The sequence below is a fragment of the Schistocerca piceifrons genome, chromosome 4 (assembly GCF_021461385.2).
Source record: "Schistocerca piceifrons isolate TAMUIC-IGC-003096 chromosome 4, iqSchPice1.1, whole genome shotgun sequence".
NCBI classification, from domain to species: domain Eukaryota; kingdom Metazoa; phylum Arthropoda; class Insecta; order Orthoptera; family Acrididae; genus Schistocerca; species Schistocerca piceifrons.
In genome coordinates this window covers 139,261,988-139,280,288 of record NC_060141.1, presented here as the reverse complement: position 1 = coordinate 139,280,288, position 18,301 = coordinate 139,261,988, and the positions used below count along the sequence as shown (strand labels likewise).

The 18,301-nt window shown below is 38.7% G+C and overlaps 1 protein-coding gene across 2 annotated transcripts in view; it reads right to left on the bottom strand.

Annotated features, from left to right (window-relative positions):
- LOC124795235 (zinc finger and SCAN domain-containing protein 2-like) overlaps window positions 1–597 on the bottom strand; it is a 193,932-nt gene extending 193,335 nt beyond the window's left edge. For both annotated transcript variants that reach the window (XR_007016663.1, XM_047259162.1), the window contains exon 1: window positions 268–597. Coding sequence is in view for 1 of the 2 variants with exons in the window: in XM_047259162.1 (XP_047115118.1) it covers window positions 268–432 (165 nt within the window). In the remaining variant the exon portion in view is untranslated. The remainder of the gene's footprint in view (window positions 1–267) is intronic.
- Between the last annotated feature and the right edge of the window lie 17,704 nt (window positions 598–18,301).

The following is an 18,301-nucleotide window of genomic DNA, read 5'->3' as shown; positions in this document are numbered from 1 at the left end:
TACGCAACAATCCAAATCAGCACAGTGCACATGAAGGAGCGCGATTGTCTAGATATTAAAGAAGCTAGTGCGATGCAATATGCTCAATATGGACAGTAGGTTGCAAATTACTTTCATGCATTCTATTTTAAGGCAACTGATAGGTAAGGTTGCAGGCAGGAGGAATACAAATCTTCACTCTTCCGTTACTCTTGAGGCTTAAATTTTAGTTCAGGACGGGCACTTTTGAGGCAATACTGCTGCGAGTAGTGAAAAGTGTCAGCATACCTGCACCGGTAAACATGCTTTTATCTTTTTGAAAATCTGACGGGTATCTCCCTCATCTTCAAAAATTGGTAACCCGACTAGGACATTTGTCTTCGCCGCGCAAAGTCTGCACAGCTCATTGAACTCCTCGGTGCTTAAAGGCACACTTTCAAGAACGGCTGTCATTTTTTTCTGTCGGGGTCCTTGCTATTGCTACAATTAGGAACATTGCGTCTTGTTGAACACGCGCGCCTCTTTCTCTAGGTGCCGGTCTTTTCTCATTGTTCCTCCTACTCAATGCCCTCGATGACATTAAGTCGTCAATACAACAAACATGTCACTTGCGTTAAACCAAAGATGCTTCTTACAGTAAATTAACCAACGATCTCCTTAAGAAAGAGACGTTGTAGCCTTGACTTGTGTCTAGCCCCAGAAGTGCAATTACGGCTCCACGGACCAGAACCCTCAGGGGAAGAGCCGAATGTTGAGAGTTAATTATTTTTCTATGCTTGTTGTTATATTTGGTTTTTATTTGTAGCAATTCTCCCTATTCCATAATAACTAGATCATACCGAACAAAAACTGAACACACATTTTCTCTTAAAAACAACGTAAGAACCTTGAAAAACAGTAGATACAAAGAATAAATGCAAGCGCTGAGCTCATTGGCCACCTCACTACCGTCTCTGGGCTACTGTCGACTCTCGACCACCCACATATGACATATCACTGTAAAAACCAATTCACGTTGTACGTCACGTCGCGTACCGTCAAAGCATTCCGCAGTGCATTTCAAGTGGCAGCATCCACAATGGCCGCCCCGTTCCTTCACGTCAAGTCACGGCATCTCATTTCATTTCACTTCATTTTTACTGGTCCTTTTAATCATTTGTTGTACAAAGTATACAGAATTATTTAGGACAAGTCATTGTGATTTACAATACACGTGTTTAAAGCGTATAAGAATATTTACATTGATTTATATTATCACAACCGAAAATTCAGGTTACATACATGATATTTAACACAAGTATTTGATTAACATTTCAGTCTTCTTTTTTAATATTTGGCAATAACGTTTTTGTTTCAAGACATTCACTTATACTATAACACCACTTTTGCAATGAATAGCAGTTTTAACTTTTGAAGTGTCTTTTATTGTTTTAATTCCATTAGGTAGGTTATTGTATAGTCTGTTTCTTACTTGCAGTGGTCCATTCTGTTTTAGTGTTGTGTATGCATGTTGAACATGTATATTCTGCTTTCTCCTTGTGTTATAAGGATGAATACTCTGTTTAGTTGATAAAATATTGCTGCTATTTTCTAAGACTTCCCTAAAAATATTATTACTTGGAAAATATATAGACAAGATAGTTGAAGAATGTGAAGTTTCTTAAGTAGGGGCTTGCATGAGATTCTTGAGGCAGCAGTTTCTATGACTCTTACAATTGTCTTTTGACGTATAAAACAACTTTTGCTAGCAGATGCGTTTACCCAAAAGATTATGCCATATCACAGTAAGGATTCTGCCTGGGCGAAGTATACACTTTTTATAGTCTCTTCCTATGTGCAACCAGAAAGAATTTTGATAGTATAACAAATGGTATTCAATTTATTTGTCATGTATTTTGCATGTTTGACCCATCTTAGATTATCTTGGATCCATATTCAAAGAAATTTTGTAGAGTGCACATTTTCTAAAGATTCTGATAAACAACTCTATGTCTCTTCACATTCTTCAACTATCTTGTCTATATATTTTACAAGTAATAATATTTTTAGGGAAATCTTAGAAAATAGCAGCAATCTTTTATCAACTAACCAGAGTATTCATTCTTATAACACAAGGAAGGAGCCTCCACGCGTGCACTATCTGAGATAAGAGACCGAGAATCATCTGTCAGATAATGCCGGCATCCCCCAGAAATGTTGCAATAAAAGACAACGGCCAATCCTCCCAACACTGGAAAAGCAAAAAGAATGGGCTCTTCTCAGAGCCAACTCAGACGATTGCAAGCCTAAACGTAGAGGGTATCACCAAAAACAAACAACAAACCATATCACAACTTTGCCGCACGCACAAATGGGACATACTGTGTATACAAGAAACACACAAGAAAGAAGGGGCAATGAGACCAGAAATAGAAGGAATGAAATTAGCCGTAGAAAATCAACATCCTAAATATGGCAGCGCTGTCTTCACAAAACCTGAGATGGCCATAATATCAACTAACAGAACTACATACAATAACATAGAATTACTGACTGTCGAGTGTAGCACCTTCACCATAACATCAGTTTACAAGCCGCCTGGAGAGAAGTTCAACATGACTTTGCCGCCAAACTTCAACAACCAGAAAACATAGTTCATCTTAGGAGACTTCAACTGCCACAGCACATCATGGGGCTACAAACATACAGACGACAACGGACATAAATTAGAGCAGTGGGTGGAAATAAATAACTTATCCATGATCCAAAGCTACCATGCTGGTTCAGCAGCAAAATCTAGAAGTGCGAATACAACCCTAATATTTGTTTTGTAAGTGCAAATGTGGAAAACCGATGCTTAAAAACTGCATACGCACCTCTTCCTAAATCACAACACCGACCTATCGGAATCCAAATATACGCTGCTTTGAGAACAACGAAAATACCATTCCACAGACGCTTCAACTTTAAAAAAGCTAATTGGACAGAATATGCTGTGGAACTGGATGCAGAAATAAAAAATCTACACCCAATTCCGGAAAATTATCAAACTTTCGTAGAGACCCTCCAAAAGATTTCTCCAAGACACATACCCGAGGCTGCAGAGAGCATTTCATCACAGGTCTCTCTGACGAATCAAAGATCATCTTGAGGGAGTACGAAATGCTTTACGAACAGGACCCCTTTAGTGAAGAAGTGGTCCAATGTGGAGAAACACTAATGGAAATGATAAGTGAATCAAGACAAAGGACATGGGTCGAAACTCTGGAAAGAATGGATATGACCCACAGCAGCAAAGTCGCTTGGAACTTAATAAAAAAACTTAATTGTGATTTTGGGACAGCTAAACAATGCTCTTCAGTTACACCCAATCAAATTGGCCATCAGCTCCTACTAAATGGAAAACCCAACAAGAAATGTCAGAAAATAAAAATCGGCAGAATTCAGAGTCAAGAGTCAAGCATGTTCGAAATACCATTTACCATGAAAGATCTTAATCATTGAATAAACTCAATGAAAAACGGGAAAGCAGCAGGAGTCGACGATATATGTGTGGAACAGATCAAACAGCTCGGACCTAATGCCAAGCAATGGATCCTGCAGCTCTTTAATCAATGCTTAAAAACGTGTAAGATCCCAAAAATGTGGAGGAAATCAAAGGTAGTAGCGCTACTAAAACCTAGGAAAGACGCAGGTCAACCGAAGAACTATCGCCCAATAGCACTCCTGTGCCACCTGTACAAAATGTACGAACGAATAATCCTAATCTGCATAGCAAATATCGCTGACTAAAAGCTCATTCCCCAACAGGCTGGATTCAGACCCGGGGAATCATGCACCACTCAAATCCTAGCACTCACAGAACACATAGAGTAAGGGTTTGAAAACAAATAAATAACAGGTGTAGCATTGGTGGACTTAAGTTCTGCAGACGACATAGTCAACCACAGAAAGCTCATGAAAAACTGTACTGTACATTTAAGGATCATCAGTTCACAAAATCATTGAATCTCTGCTGCAAAACAGACAGTTCTATGTAATGCTGGACGGGAAAAAAAGCCGATGGCGTCGACAAAAGAACGGTCTAGCCCAGGGCAGTGTGCTGGCCCCCCTACCATTTAAACTATACACCAATGATCAACCAACACTGGAACGTACTACCCATTTCTTGTATGCCGATGATCTGGCCATTACAACGCAAGGAAATAGCTTCGAGGAAGTAGAAGGGAAATTGGAAAGCTCGCTACACGTAATGTCTGAATACTATAAAGAGAACTCCCTCAAACCAAATCCATCTAAGACACAGGTTAGCGCTTTCCACCTCCGCACAAAAGAGGCAAACAGGAAGCTGAACGTCACCTGGAATGGCAACAAACTGGACCATACGGACAAACCAACATACCTTGGTGTCGTGCTGGATAGATCACTGACGTACAGATATCACTGTGAAAAAACCTGCCAAAAAGTTGCTGCCAGGAACAATATTTTAAGAAAACTGACGAATAGTGAATGAGGAGCTAGTCCGACTGTATTACGAACAACTGCTCAAGCACTTTGCTTCTCCACAGCAGAATATGCATGCCCTGTATGGTCCCGATCCACACATGCCAAAAAAGTCACTACAGTCCTTAATGAAACATGCAGGCTAACAACAGGATGCATGAAGCCCACTCCACTTGGGAAAATATACAAAGCTGCTGGATTCTCATCTCCTGAATCCCGAAGAAATGCGCACGAACATACAGAAAAAGTTAAACAGATTTTCGACGAGCGCCGCCCGCTGCATAGTTCTTCATGTGGACATAGCAGACTTAAATCCCGCAAGAGATTTCTCACTAGTGAATTGAATGAGCCTCTGAAGGACTACCCTGCCTCACGAGAAATACCCAGCGGCAGTATATAAAGCTGGAAGATTTGGAGTACACTGAACCGCATCAGAACAGGCGTAGCACCAGTTAAAGCAAACCTAGTCAAATGGGGCTTCTAGGACGAAAGAGACAACAAATGCGACTGTGGTGAAGTTCAGGATATGGAACACCTTCTACAGTGTTCCATCTGCCCCGCAAGGTGTACCCTTGACGAACTATGGCTTGAGAAGAGAGAAACATTGGAGTTGGCCCGCCATTGGGCTGAAAGGCTTTGAAACAAATCTCCGGACACGAAAAAGTAAAGTAAGTAAGTGGACATTTATTTTACACAGTGTTCTTCTGTGTTTATTATTAAATTGTTTCCAGAAAACCAGTCTGTAATGTGTATGGTACAATTTTCAATCTCATGCAGTAATTTTCTCTAGTTCTTCCTTTTACTATCACATATGTGTCATATGTGAATTTTAAGTACCTATGGTGTGGACTGGTCGGTTCCAAGTCATTTACAAAGAGTAGAAACAGAATTGGTCCAAGAATGGAGCCTTATGGTATACTGCACTTAATCCTCTCCTTTTATGAGCATTAGGTCTTTATCTTGTTCCCTACCTGGAAGGCACGCTCAAATAATTGCTCTCTGTTTTGTGGCTATGACTTTATCCATTCATAGGCTGGGACCCTAATACCTACAGATTCAACTTCCTTAACCAAGATGTTGTGACTAATGACATCGAATGCTTTAGAGAGGTCTACAAATACAGCTGAGATATGCTCTTTGCTGTCTGTTGCATTGAAGGCACCATTTATGGTTGCAAAAGTAGCAGTCTCAATAGATTTAGATTTTTGGAATCCACGTTGTGTATCTGAGAAATAATTACTTTTCTATGGAATGATTAGTCTTTTAGAATTGATTTTTTCAATTATTTTGAAAAACGAGATAGCAGTGAAATAGGCCTATAGTTGGTATTTCTGTTTTTATCCCTTTCTTGAAAAGGGGTTTCCTTTTGCTATCTTCACACAACCCAAATGACAGGGAATATTTACAGATGTCGACAAGTGGCCTGGTTATGAGGGGAACACATTTTCTTTGGGACGTAGTCACAGATGTTGTCAATAGCAACAGAGATTTGGGCTTCAGTTCTTTGGTTACAGCAGGTACTTCCTTTCCATTAGTGGGGCATAGAAAAACAAATTTATTATTTATAGTACATATGGACCGATTTCTGGGAGTGCAATGTAAATTTTGATTTATAAGATGTTCAACTATCTGTGTAAAGTTGGAACTGAATTTATTTGAAATTTTTGTAGGTACAGTTATCACAGATGATTTCTCCATTAAGCCGTTAATATTATGGAAATTTGCCTGCTCTGTCATAGTTTCCTTGCTTACAATATTCTGTATGGCTTTCATTTCATTGGTGGAATTTTTTATGTATGTGCCATTTGCCATTATGTTTGCTTGTTTGACAACGTTTTTGAAGATCTTCTTACAGGTTTTGTAATAAGTAACAAATTCTGATATATGAGTTGTCTGGACTACCTGTGTAGTAATCATTTTTTGTTTGAGCATATCAGAATCCCAGAAGTGATCAAGCGATCCATTTATTTTTTCCTAGTGTATATTTTCCTCTGCATTGGAGGGGAGCACAATTCAAAATAGTAGGAAAAATTGCTAATAAAGTTACTAAATTTTCAATGTGTGTGTTTGCAGTTATAAATCTCATACCAGCTTTCTTTGTTCACGTAATGTAGAATGTGTAAAGTGGTTTTCCATCTGCCTTGGCAAATGCGGACTGGTTCCCCTTATTCCACCTCAGATACACTATGTCAGTGAATGCTGCTCAAACACTGTCTCCACGTACACATATACCATAATTACTGTACCACATAAACACTAGAGGCTACACTCATCTGGTATGAGATGTTCCCAGGGGAGTCCACTGGGAGCCAACGGGACAATAACCCTAGGTTCAGTGTGGGGCAGTGCTGGGGAGGGTAGACTGCTGTGGCCTGTTTGAAGTTGTGAACCACTGAGGGCTACGGTGGGACAAAGCCTCTCTGTCGTTTCTATGTCCGTGGTTTTATACACAATACAGAATGGAGAAAGTGATTTATATTTTCCTTACTGTAGTTCTTACTACTGGTTGTTCACCAGTGTTTAAATTGCAGCTCAGTTTCCATACCCAGAGAGAGTTTTTGAGCTGTATGATCCCCAAAGGCCTTGTTTAATGTCTCTATTTTATAGTTAATTTCTTCATTTAGAAACATCTGGTGATAGATGATTTCACTTTAAAAGTTTGCAAGAGATTCAATAATTAATTCCTTTTTTTTCTTTGGTGTCCTTTGCAAAGTCAATACTAAAAGCACCACATACAATAACTCTTTTGATTCTTTGTGTTAGTCCCTGAAGTGAATATTCCATACTTTTTAGTAAAGTATTTATGTCAGCCTACTCTCATGAACCATGGACCTTGCCGTTGGTGGGGATGCTTGCGTGTCTCAGCGATACAGATGGCCGTACCGTAGGTGCAACCACAACGGAGGGGTATCTGTTGAGAGGCCAGACAGACGTGTGGTTCCTGAAGAGGGACAGCAGCCTTTTCAGTAGTTGCAGGGGCAACAGTCTGGATGATTGACTGATCTGGCCTTGTAACACTAACCAAAACGGCCTTGCTGTGCTGGTACTGCGAACGGCTGAAAGCAAGGGGAAACTACAGCCATAATTTTTCCCGAGGGCATGCAGCTTTACTGAGCATGGAGAGCTGCATCAAACCAGTCTCAGGACTGAAGACAACAACAACAACAACAACAACAACAACAACATTTATGTCACCAGTTGAAGCTCTGTATAAACAAATAATGGGTAGTTTAGTGTCCACTATCTCAACTCCTGATAGCTCTTCATCTTTTTCCTTCATTACTTCAACAGGAAATTTTGTATCTACAATGTTTATATTATTTCTCACAAATAAACAACTGCCACCATGTTTAAAAAATTTTCTACAGAAATGACCACCTAGAACATAGGCAGGGGCACAATATGTAACTTATTCTCATCAAACTAATGGTCTATGAGACATAATAATGAGGTACTTTTTATTTCGTTTCCTAAGAGGATTTATGTTTCACTTATTTTACTGGTTAGTGAGTGCACATTTTGATGAAAAAGAACGAAGTTTATATTTTTGTATTTTACTAGTGAGTTTTTATTTTGTGTCTCCACAGAAAATCCTGTCTGTGAGGTGGAGGTCTGTATTCTCTTGATATTTTCCTCCTTGTCTTGGTGTTGTCTAAAGTTGTGGCCTCCACTGTGATGGGTTGGTATCCTTTTCTGATCTTGCTATTTCTGCTGGTGCTGCTACTGTTGTTGATGCTGTTGTTCCTGCTAATATTGGTGAAGGTACTGCTACTATTATCATTTTCTCAGGTGCATTTTTTTTTCTCCTGCTGCTGCTGCTGCTATTGTAGCTGCCGTTCCAGTTGACCCTTCTGTTACTTTGGCTTTTACTGATTCTGCTGTTGCTTCTGGGTGAGGCATAACTGCTGCTGCTCTTTCTGCATCTGTCTGTAATCCAGTGTCTGCTGCTGCAGGTTGTAAGGCTGATCCTTCTGGCAGTAGAGGAGTGGGTCCCACAGTTCCACTATTTGATGCAGTTTTCAGAAAATCCTTGATTTTTTGGCCTAAATATATTTTGCCATTTTTGTTTCTTTGCACCCCGCACTTTTTGAAACGAGCTCTTTCTAAGTGATCTGTGGTGAGAAATAAAGCAATTGTGGTCGATTTGCAAATTTTTTGTATATCCTGTTTGCTTTCTGAATTTCTTTCTTTACAGAGTATGGAAGAATTAGGTCGTGCCTGTGTGGAATGCCTATAACAACAACAGATTGATTCTGTATTCGATTTAGAATAAGATTGAGCTGCTTCTTTTAATTCATTTCTATAAACATTATTTGCACCACCGAGGATTACAATACATTGATTCTGCGTCGTGTTATTTTCGTTTATAGGCGTACAATTTTTTACGATTTCTGACATACGAGCGCCTGCTTTTATGAAACCTGTAGCTTTCAGTCCATACTGGTAGTACGAAGTTTCTATAATTCCTCTGCCATGATTGTCTGCATATAACACAGTTTCTATTTCTTTACGATTTATGACTGCATTATTTGTTTTGTTTACGATATTATTTTCCCGCGCAGTTGTTTGAACGGAAATTTTGCTTGCATTCCTGTACCATTTTTCCCTCATGTAGTTCGAAATGGGATTACAGTTTATGGCTTGTAAGTGATCTGTTTTTACAGGTTGACAAGCACTGGTTCACTCAAAGATTAGGGCGAGAATGTTTTTCCGCCCTATGCACCAGTAACTGAAGCAAGTTCTAATACACACTGTGTCGTGTGTTTCACCTTGCTGATACATCTCCTTACTGCTGCGATGTCCTGTTTCAGTAGTTCCTTCTGGTCCTAAACAGCACATTCCCGTTGCGACTTCACGGTCGTTACAATAAGATTTACAATTGCACATGTTACTTTTTAAGACGATCTGGGATAAACGCTGTGATGATACCATCTGTGCGCTTCTGAGCCTTATCTAAGACATTTTACCACATTTTCAACATATGATATACCCTTGATTGACTCTAAATAGCGTTTGCCTAGGACTTGTACACGCGCTGCCACGCCAGGGTTTCTCGGGAACAAAGTTTTGACAGCTGGAGTCATCCGTCCATTGTTGATCACATTACCCTGAAGCTCGTTTCCTAGCAGTACATGGTCAAAGGTCATGCTCAGAACTCAACATTTCCTTTTGAAGTGGTTTTTGTGGTTGTTATCAAGTGCATATTGTTCGTTATTTGTTATAAATTGCTTCGTTTCGTTACTTCTTTTGTTAAAATTCATAATAAAAGACGAAAGATTAATTGAAGCAGTGAGGCAGCAGTCTGAATTTTACAGCATGACCGCACTGCGTTTAATATTTTATAGTGTAGTGGATAACTATATGGTTGCAAAATGAACTGAAAAAAGTACTGTGGATAGAATCTGGTTAGTATGTGGAATTTATTTGTATATTGCCAGGCATTTGTAGTGCTTCATAAGGAAGTGGAATTTAACCTTCAGGCACTGCAGCAGAGGTAAAATGCTTTTTTTTTTTTTTTGCGAAGTATGCATCAACTAACGTATTAGAGTTGTTTGTTTAAATATGTGTTAGTGTGCTACCAAGAGCAAGCATTATCTGCAGGGGGAGCGACTGTTAAAACTGAGTTTTCGTAAACAGCCACAAGTCGCACTTTGTATCTTTTATTATGACCATTTGGAATCAACTGGTCTGCAGCTTGCAGAGATAGCCTGTACATTAGAGAAGGAAGATACAACTGCAAAACAACGCAAAACAGAGTGTCGATTCGAAAAATGTCATTTATGGTACAGAAGGGAAATTCTATACACTATCAAAGATCGAGGAAGAGGCTGTAGTACAGTCAAATTAATCTTTAGAGATGTCAACAAACTGTTAAGGCAATTTTTAATGCTGTCAGCCAACTTTAAACTGTATATTCTGATGATGCTTGTTCATTTGAAGAGCGAAACTGGTCATAATAAAAAAAAACCAAGTAAGGCCTGAGGCGATTTTCGAAAACTTAAGTGACTATCTGGATTGAATATGAAACAGTTTTGCAAGCATAAATGGGCAATATTTATGTGGTTTCACTACCTAATCACAATACAAAATGGCACTTGAAGTATTAAAAGCCAAATACAAGAGGGACAAAAAAAACTACACATCTTGAAGGGAAAGGTATTGAGGGAGATATGACTATTACACAAAGGTTTGCACTGAAATGGCGGCACTTATGCAGTTTAGCAGGTACGGAAAAAATTTATCAATTTTTTTCAAAATTTGATCGATTATAGTCAAATTTGATACGCTGATTACGAATACGATATTTATTTTCGCCCCAGTCAATTATTTACATCAAAAAATTTGTTTTAAATTTTTTTAAAATTTTTTTATTTTTCAATATTTTGTCGATATAGTGAATTCTGATGCGCTGATTTCGAATATAACATCCATTTTCATTTTCCCTTGACCGTCGGCGATATCTTCTGCCCGATAAGCGCGGCGCTGCCGATGACGCAACATTGCGTAATACACTAACTAATCAGTATTTTCAAATCATAGGCGGCCGCTGCCGCGGCCGCATTCCAAAAAAAAAAACTCCCAACCTAACCTCAAGTGGGCTATGCTACAGATCACTTTATTTATGAAAATACAAAGTACAATCACCAACAAACTTTACATATTCACCCACAAAGCTCTCCAAGCCAGATACATTTGGAATGAAAATTTTTTTCCGTACCTGCTAAACTGCATAAGTGCCGAAATGGCAGCCAGCTCGTAATATTGTGTTCCTTTTATTAATTCTGGGAGCAATTCAACATAACAAATGAAAAAACTAGTGCTTCGAATTTCTAAAATGTAAAATGCAGATTCCTCTTCCTTGAGCTCCTCATATGGTATGCGAAATTCCCCTTCTCTACCACATAACGACATTTTTTCGGATCCACTCTCTTTTTTGCGTTGTTTTCCACTTATGTTTTCCTTCCCTAATGTACAAGCTATCTCTGCAAACTGGAAACCATTGATTCCAAAATGTCATTTTCCTACAAATGCGGACTACAATATCCACATATACATGCTACCGCTTTTTGTATGTATCCTTCACGCATAAAAACAGTTGAAAATCATTTTGGGAAGATCACAAGTCCGGTGAAAAACCAGTCGAGAACAGCCATGCGACTTGAGATCGTGTGACTTGAATTGACTTAAAGTTCCATGATGTAATGGACAATGTGAATACACCTTGATGTGATGGTGCTATGCCATGATGATGCCCTGAAGGACAGTGTGAATTGGCCTTAATGTGTCTCCAAAGTCTCCAAAAATTCCTAGGTGGTGTAAAAACAATCTATTATCCTTGGCAGATTTACTGTGGGTTAGTTTTCATCAGAAGTCTGGACTCAACACCATATTGTCTCCAGTGCCCATGTGCACTAGTAACAAGGATCCCATAGTAAATGTGCAAAGGAAATCAAATACTCTTTTGGCAGTGGTAGGGCTTGAGCATGGTGGTAATGTGCTGCCAAAACTAGTCGTGTGATAAAATAAAAGATATTCCCAAAGATACAGCTGTGGGGGTACTTTTTCTCATGTATATTTTCAGCTGAAGTCCCTCATCCATGCTATAAGCTGGAGATCTATAAACTATACATAACTGTACAAGTTTGTTGATTGGGAAATTAAAGAGGTTTTTGATCTTGTGTCACAATGGTGGCAGTCCACATCTCTGTCAAGCTTGTTGATGCATATGTTAGTGAAACATAATATATTTAGTATGTACTGACATGAAAGGAGCAACATATTCAACTTGTTAAATAATGGTTTATATGTTTCTCTTTGCTGTTTGAATAAAGATATACTGACCACTTTCTTTTGAAGTATAAATAACTTAACTGACTCAGAACTTTGACCCCAAAAATTAATTCCACAATTAAATATCGAGTAGAAAAGAGTATAATACATTGTTATCAGTTTACAAGTGTTTAAAAAATTCCTATTTGTTCTGATCATAAAACATACTTTACTGGAGTTTGTGCTAGTTAAATCAGTGCGCTTTTTCCAAGTAAGGATGTCAATTATGGAAACCCCCAAGCATTTAGTCTCATAGCCAAATTCAACATTATTATCGTACACTCATATAGTCGGTACCAGTGGATTTCTATTTTGCGCAATGTGAAAAGTTAACCTGATAGTCTTTTTTACGTTAAGGAGCAGCCTATTATCTTAAAGCAATGAGTTTAATTGATCTATCGTTCTCTGTACAGCAGACTAGAGACTTTGTTCTGTAGCAGACATGAGAACAGTAGACTCATCGGCAAACATGAGGGTTTTGGTATCTAATAGTCTATGTCGAAGGTAAGTACAGACAACAAGGCGCCTGACATTGTGCATTTGGGAATTCTTTGCTTTGTGTTGTTTGGGGAAGAATGTGCAGCTTGGCTATTCCTGAGAGCTTGATTCATTTGATTCAACGTGCTATCTTTCAGGTAGCTTTTAAACCAGCTACAGGGACTCCTCTTATTCCATAGGAATACATCTTTTGCAGCAGGATGATAAAAGCCAAGGTCTTTGTGAAGTCTAGAAAAATACCTGTCGCTGGCATTTTTTTGTTGACAAGTTCCAAAGTAAGATGTAATATTTCATGTATTGCATCAGCAGTAGTTTTCTTTTCTTGTAAGTCAAACTGAGCAGATGACAAGATTTTTGTTTTGTTTAGAAATGAATTAAGTGTGATGGTCATTATATATTCTGATACTTCACTAAATATTGAGAGGACCGCAATAGGTCTGCAGTTGCAAGGATCTTCTTTACTTCCCTTTTAATGATCATGTATGATTTTTGCAATTTTAAGCTTACTAGGAAATTTACCATTGAGGAATGAGGAGTTTGTTAGGTGAGCAAGTTATTTACTGATAAGGTTACTTTAATTATGAAGAATAAGTTATTTTTTCTATCTCCGTTTTTAATGTTGGCATTAAGAATAGTGTGTCAGGACATAAAGAATAGTGTTAAAGCCTTCCCACCATGTTGACTGTCTGCAGTTGTTTGAGCTATAGGTGGCACTGCATCCTTTTCTTGTGCCTTTTGCTCTATGATAAAATTATGAATCTTACATTCCAAGACTCAGTAAGGTCCCACATACTGGACGGCACAATGGTGGTTTGACAGAATCTACTAGTGACCACACAGGTGAACACTCATGAAGATCGTTATGAATAAATACAGGTTTTGGACCATAACAAAGAGAGGCCTGTGGATAAAGCTGTTGTGTTGAACATCGTATTTTTCGTGAGAAGTCTTGTAACACACAAAACGAAGGCATCATTAGTTTCTGGCGCTCTGCTAAGTCGGCGGAAAAAAGTTCCTAACCACCATCTCAGCCAAGTTGTCTGTAATAGGTACAGCTTTGGGGCATCGTGAAGAACAATCGATCATTGTAAGTGCCATCATCATCCAAAAACTGTAAAGGTTCCACGATGTCTGCTTATACTTGAGTTCATCTTATTGGTGACATATCGGTGTCACCAAATGGTGCAAAACATGCCATCTGACTTTACATTGTTGACTGTGTAAACATATTTTTGCCAGTTGTCGATAATTCTTGCCTGTATTTGTCAAAGTGAAGCACTGTGTAACCACAAGAGCCAAAGCATGAATTCCTGGCTGTGGAAGGACGTGAAATATAGTCTTCCGATATTGTAGAGGAATGTAGGGCCGAATTTGGCCAGAAGGTTTGTCACACCACAGTGCAGTTTCCGCTGCTGGTACATAAATTTCTTTCAGTTCATCTTTGCAACTCCGTTCTTCGTACCAATTCTGACAGCGACAGATTGTAATGGGCTGCCAGTACTAGGCTGATATTTTTTAGAAGACTGTTGAGTGAAATAATACGTAATGTTTCATCCAAAAATAAGTTATGTCCTGTTAAGTTGTGGAAATATCGCAGTAATTCTGATGGAGTACACTCTCCGATTGCTCCGTCACACTAAACACGCTGCATACGTTACTGCTTAGGCACTGCCAAGCATTTAATAACTGTATATTTGAAAATTGAAAAGACTGCTCAAGAACCGGCTTTGTGATGAGATCTTGCACTACCTTCACTAGCTCTTGGTCTATATTCGCGAAAATATAGGTAAACTTGTCACTGACCTCAGAAATGTGCACTGCTCTTATAAACCATTCTTTTGGTAGTGTAGTGCAAAATTTTGGCAAATGTAATGTTGTAGTCATGACTTTTTTTTTGACATAGTAAAATCGTTCACTTTTAAAGTAGATGACAGTATGCTCATATCTTCATGTTTTTCCGAAATCATAGTGTTAAAATGATTTTGTTTGTGTGTTCTTCTGCTTCTTAGCTTGGGTTCATCAGTGTAGCATTTATCTCTATTCTATAATAACTAGATTAGCCCAAACCACCAGTATGTGTGCTCACTGATACCTAAGAATTCTAAAAATGGCCCATATCTAAATCTCTAACAATTTTCTACCAGAACATAAGAGGGCTTAAAAATAAAATAGACCAGTTAGTAACGAATCTAAATGATAATGAACATGAAAAGTAACCTGGCATCTGTTTCACTGACTGTGTCACTAGTGGAATTCATATGTTTTGACAGATCCTGTTCAGCATCTTATCATTGTGGGTCAACCTAGGAGAAAGGTGGAGTAATGATTTACTCTAGAAACAATATAGTACTCATATTTAACGCCAAAGAGTCACTGTACTGTACTTTGAAGTGTACAGCACAGAACTGACAGGAAATGGTACATTAACTGTCATATTATCAATTTAAAGGGCATCTGTAGGGAATCTATGAATGGTTATCAAACCGAGTGAAGCAGTTCTGTCAAAATTGTACAAAAACAACATTTAAATCACAGTAACAGATGACTTAAACGTAAATTTTATGTTTGAAAGCAGTAACAGAGTGAACTGGAGTAACTGATAGCTCTTACAATTTAGTGCAAGTGGTAAATGTTCCCACTAGGGTAACTGACCATTCTAGTACTTTAATAGATCATGTTTTTGTTGATAAGTCTAGGCACAACAGCTTGACAGTCACTTAAGTCTTAAATGGGCTGTCAGACCATAATGCTGCGATTCCTACTATCCCTCAGTTCAATCTGAAGACAAAACCAAAACCTGAAAACAGTGAGATTAAAAAGCAAAGAAGCAGTGGAGACATATAGACAAACTGAAGCTATTTGACAGATGTGAAGTTTATAATACAACAGATGTTAACTTAAAACTTAATAGATTTATTGATCAAGCTACAAGTCTTTTGCAGGATGTGATTCCAAAGAAAGGAGTTAGAGAAAGCCTGTGTAATACTACATTTAAATTAAGAGCTACTCAGGGCCTAAAACTCTCACATAAAGCAAAAAGCGAATTGTATGTGTCAGCTAGAATGTCTAACAATTCTGAAATGATGATGCAATAGAAAGTGTACTCTAAGATATTAAGGAAGGTGATACAAAAATCCGAAAATACCTACTTAAAAGACGAAATCTATAAATCTAATAACAAAATGAAGACAATATGGAAATACATGAACATGAGATGGGCAATATTTCAGCTGCAAAAGAAATAATTGTTTAAGAAATCGGAGCAACGAGGTGGATGATCCTGAAAAGGTGGTTAATATTTTCAACAATCACTTTTTGAAAGTAACAAATCCACCACAGTGCTTGACAAATAGTGTCATATGAGTGGGGGGACGAAATAATGGAAACTGATTAATAATTGCTGCTTGGATAGTTAAAAAATTAATTGGAAAGAATAATTGAAAGAAATTGGAAGGTACATATAAATTGGATGAACTTTAACTGGTACTAATATCTACAGACCTCCAGGTAAATACATTTAAGGTTAATATTCATTAGTTAACGTTACTTACTTCTTCTCATTAGACCCATTGTGCATGGAGCTGATTATCACAGTGGTGATACAGGATCACCCCTTCGCTGCTCCTGCAAATTTCTCTTGTCTGCTTTCTCTTATCGCTTGGAGGATTCTCAGGTTTCGTGTATATATAGCTTACATGTATAAAAAGAAAAGAATTTAGAAACAAACAATAATATGATCAATTACATTGAGCTCAGTTAACAAAGTTACAGAATTCTTACTCAACACTATATCTAACAAAATAGATTAGATGCATCTTCGGAAAACGGCAGTAAAGGAAATACAAGGTAAGTAGCGGTCTAAAGGAACAGATCGCAGATGCCAGGCAGTTAGCTTGAAGCTCAGTCAACATAACCTCATTCAAACGTTAGTCGATTTGTGTCTGGATCATAAAGTTGTTCTTGATTGAAAATGTCAGTTTACGAGCCTAATTCTCGTCATTTGCAGGAGGTGCTGCTGTTTCGTTTCAATATGAAGAAAACAGCGGCAGAGTCTCATCGTATGCTCTCAGGTACGTATGGTAAGTACGCTGTTAGTGAAAGAACGTGTCGTGAGTGGTTTCAACGCTTCAAGAACGGTGATTCTAACCTCGTAGACCGGCATAGTTGTGGAAGAGAGTATGTTTTCTAAGATGCCGAATTGGAGACATTGCTGAATGAAGACTCGTGTCAAACTTTAGAAAAATTGGTAAGATTAGTGGGAGTGACACAGCAAGCTATTTCAAAACGTCTCAAGGCTATGAGCATGATTCAGATAGAAGTAACTTGGGTACTGTGTGAGCTGAAACCAAGAGACATTGACCAGCGTTTGTGCGTTTGTGAGCAATTACTTCAGAGGCAAAAATGGGAGGGATTTCTGTATCGCATTGTGACCAGGGACGAAAAATGGGTTCATTAGGATAACCCTAAACGCAAAAAAATCATTGGGATATCCCGGCCAAGTTTCCACGTCGACGGCCAAACCGAATATTCACGGTTCCAAGATCATGCTCTGTATTTGGTGGGACCAGCTCGGCGTCGTGTACTATGAGGTGTTAAAACCAAGTGAAACAATCACAGGTGCTCGTTATCGAAAGCAACTAGTGCGTTTGAGCAGAACATTAAAAGACAAACGGCCGCAATACAGCGAGAGGCACGATAAAGTCATTTTGCAGTACGACAACGCTCGACCGCACGTTGCAAAAGAGGTCAAAACGTACTTGGAAACATCAAAATTGGAAGTCCTACCCCAACCGCCGTATTCTCCAGACATTGCTCCCTCTGACTGTCACCTGTTTAGATCAATGGCGCATGGCTTTGCTGACCAACACTTCCGATCTCATGAAGAAGTCACAAATTGGATCAATTCGTGGGTCGTTTCAAAAGATGAACAATTTTTTCGACGCGGGATTTGTACACTGTCCAAAAGATATCAGAAAGTAGTAGCCAGCGATGGAAAATACAGGGTGAATCAAAAAGAATACCACAACTTTAGGAATTTAAAACTCTGCAACGACAAAAGGCAGAGCTAAGCACTATCTGTCGGTGAATTAAGGGAGCTATAAAGTTTCATTTAGTTGTACATTTGTTCGCTTGAGGCGATGTTGACTAGGCGTCAGCGTCAGTTGATGCTAAGATGGCGACCGCTCAGCAGAAAGCTTTTTGTGTTATTGAGTACGGCAGAAGTGAATCGACGACAGTTGTTCAGCGTGCATTTCGAACGAAGTATGGTGTTAAACCTCCTGATAGGTGGTGTATTAAATGTTGGTATAAACAGTTTACAGAGAATGGGTGTTTGTGCAAGTTCTGGACGGCCGAGAACGAGTGATGACAATGTAGCACGCATCCAGCAAGCATTTGTTCGCAGCACAGGAAAATCGACTCGCAGAGCTAGTAGAGAGCTGCAAATTCCACAATCAACTGTATGGGAGTCCTACGAAAAAGGTTAGTTATGAAACCTGAACGTCAACTACCC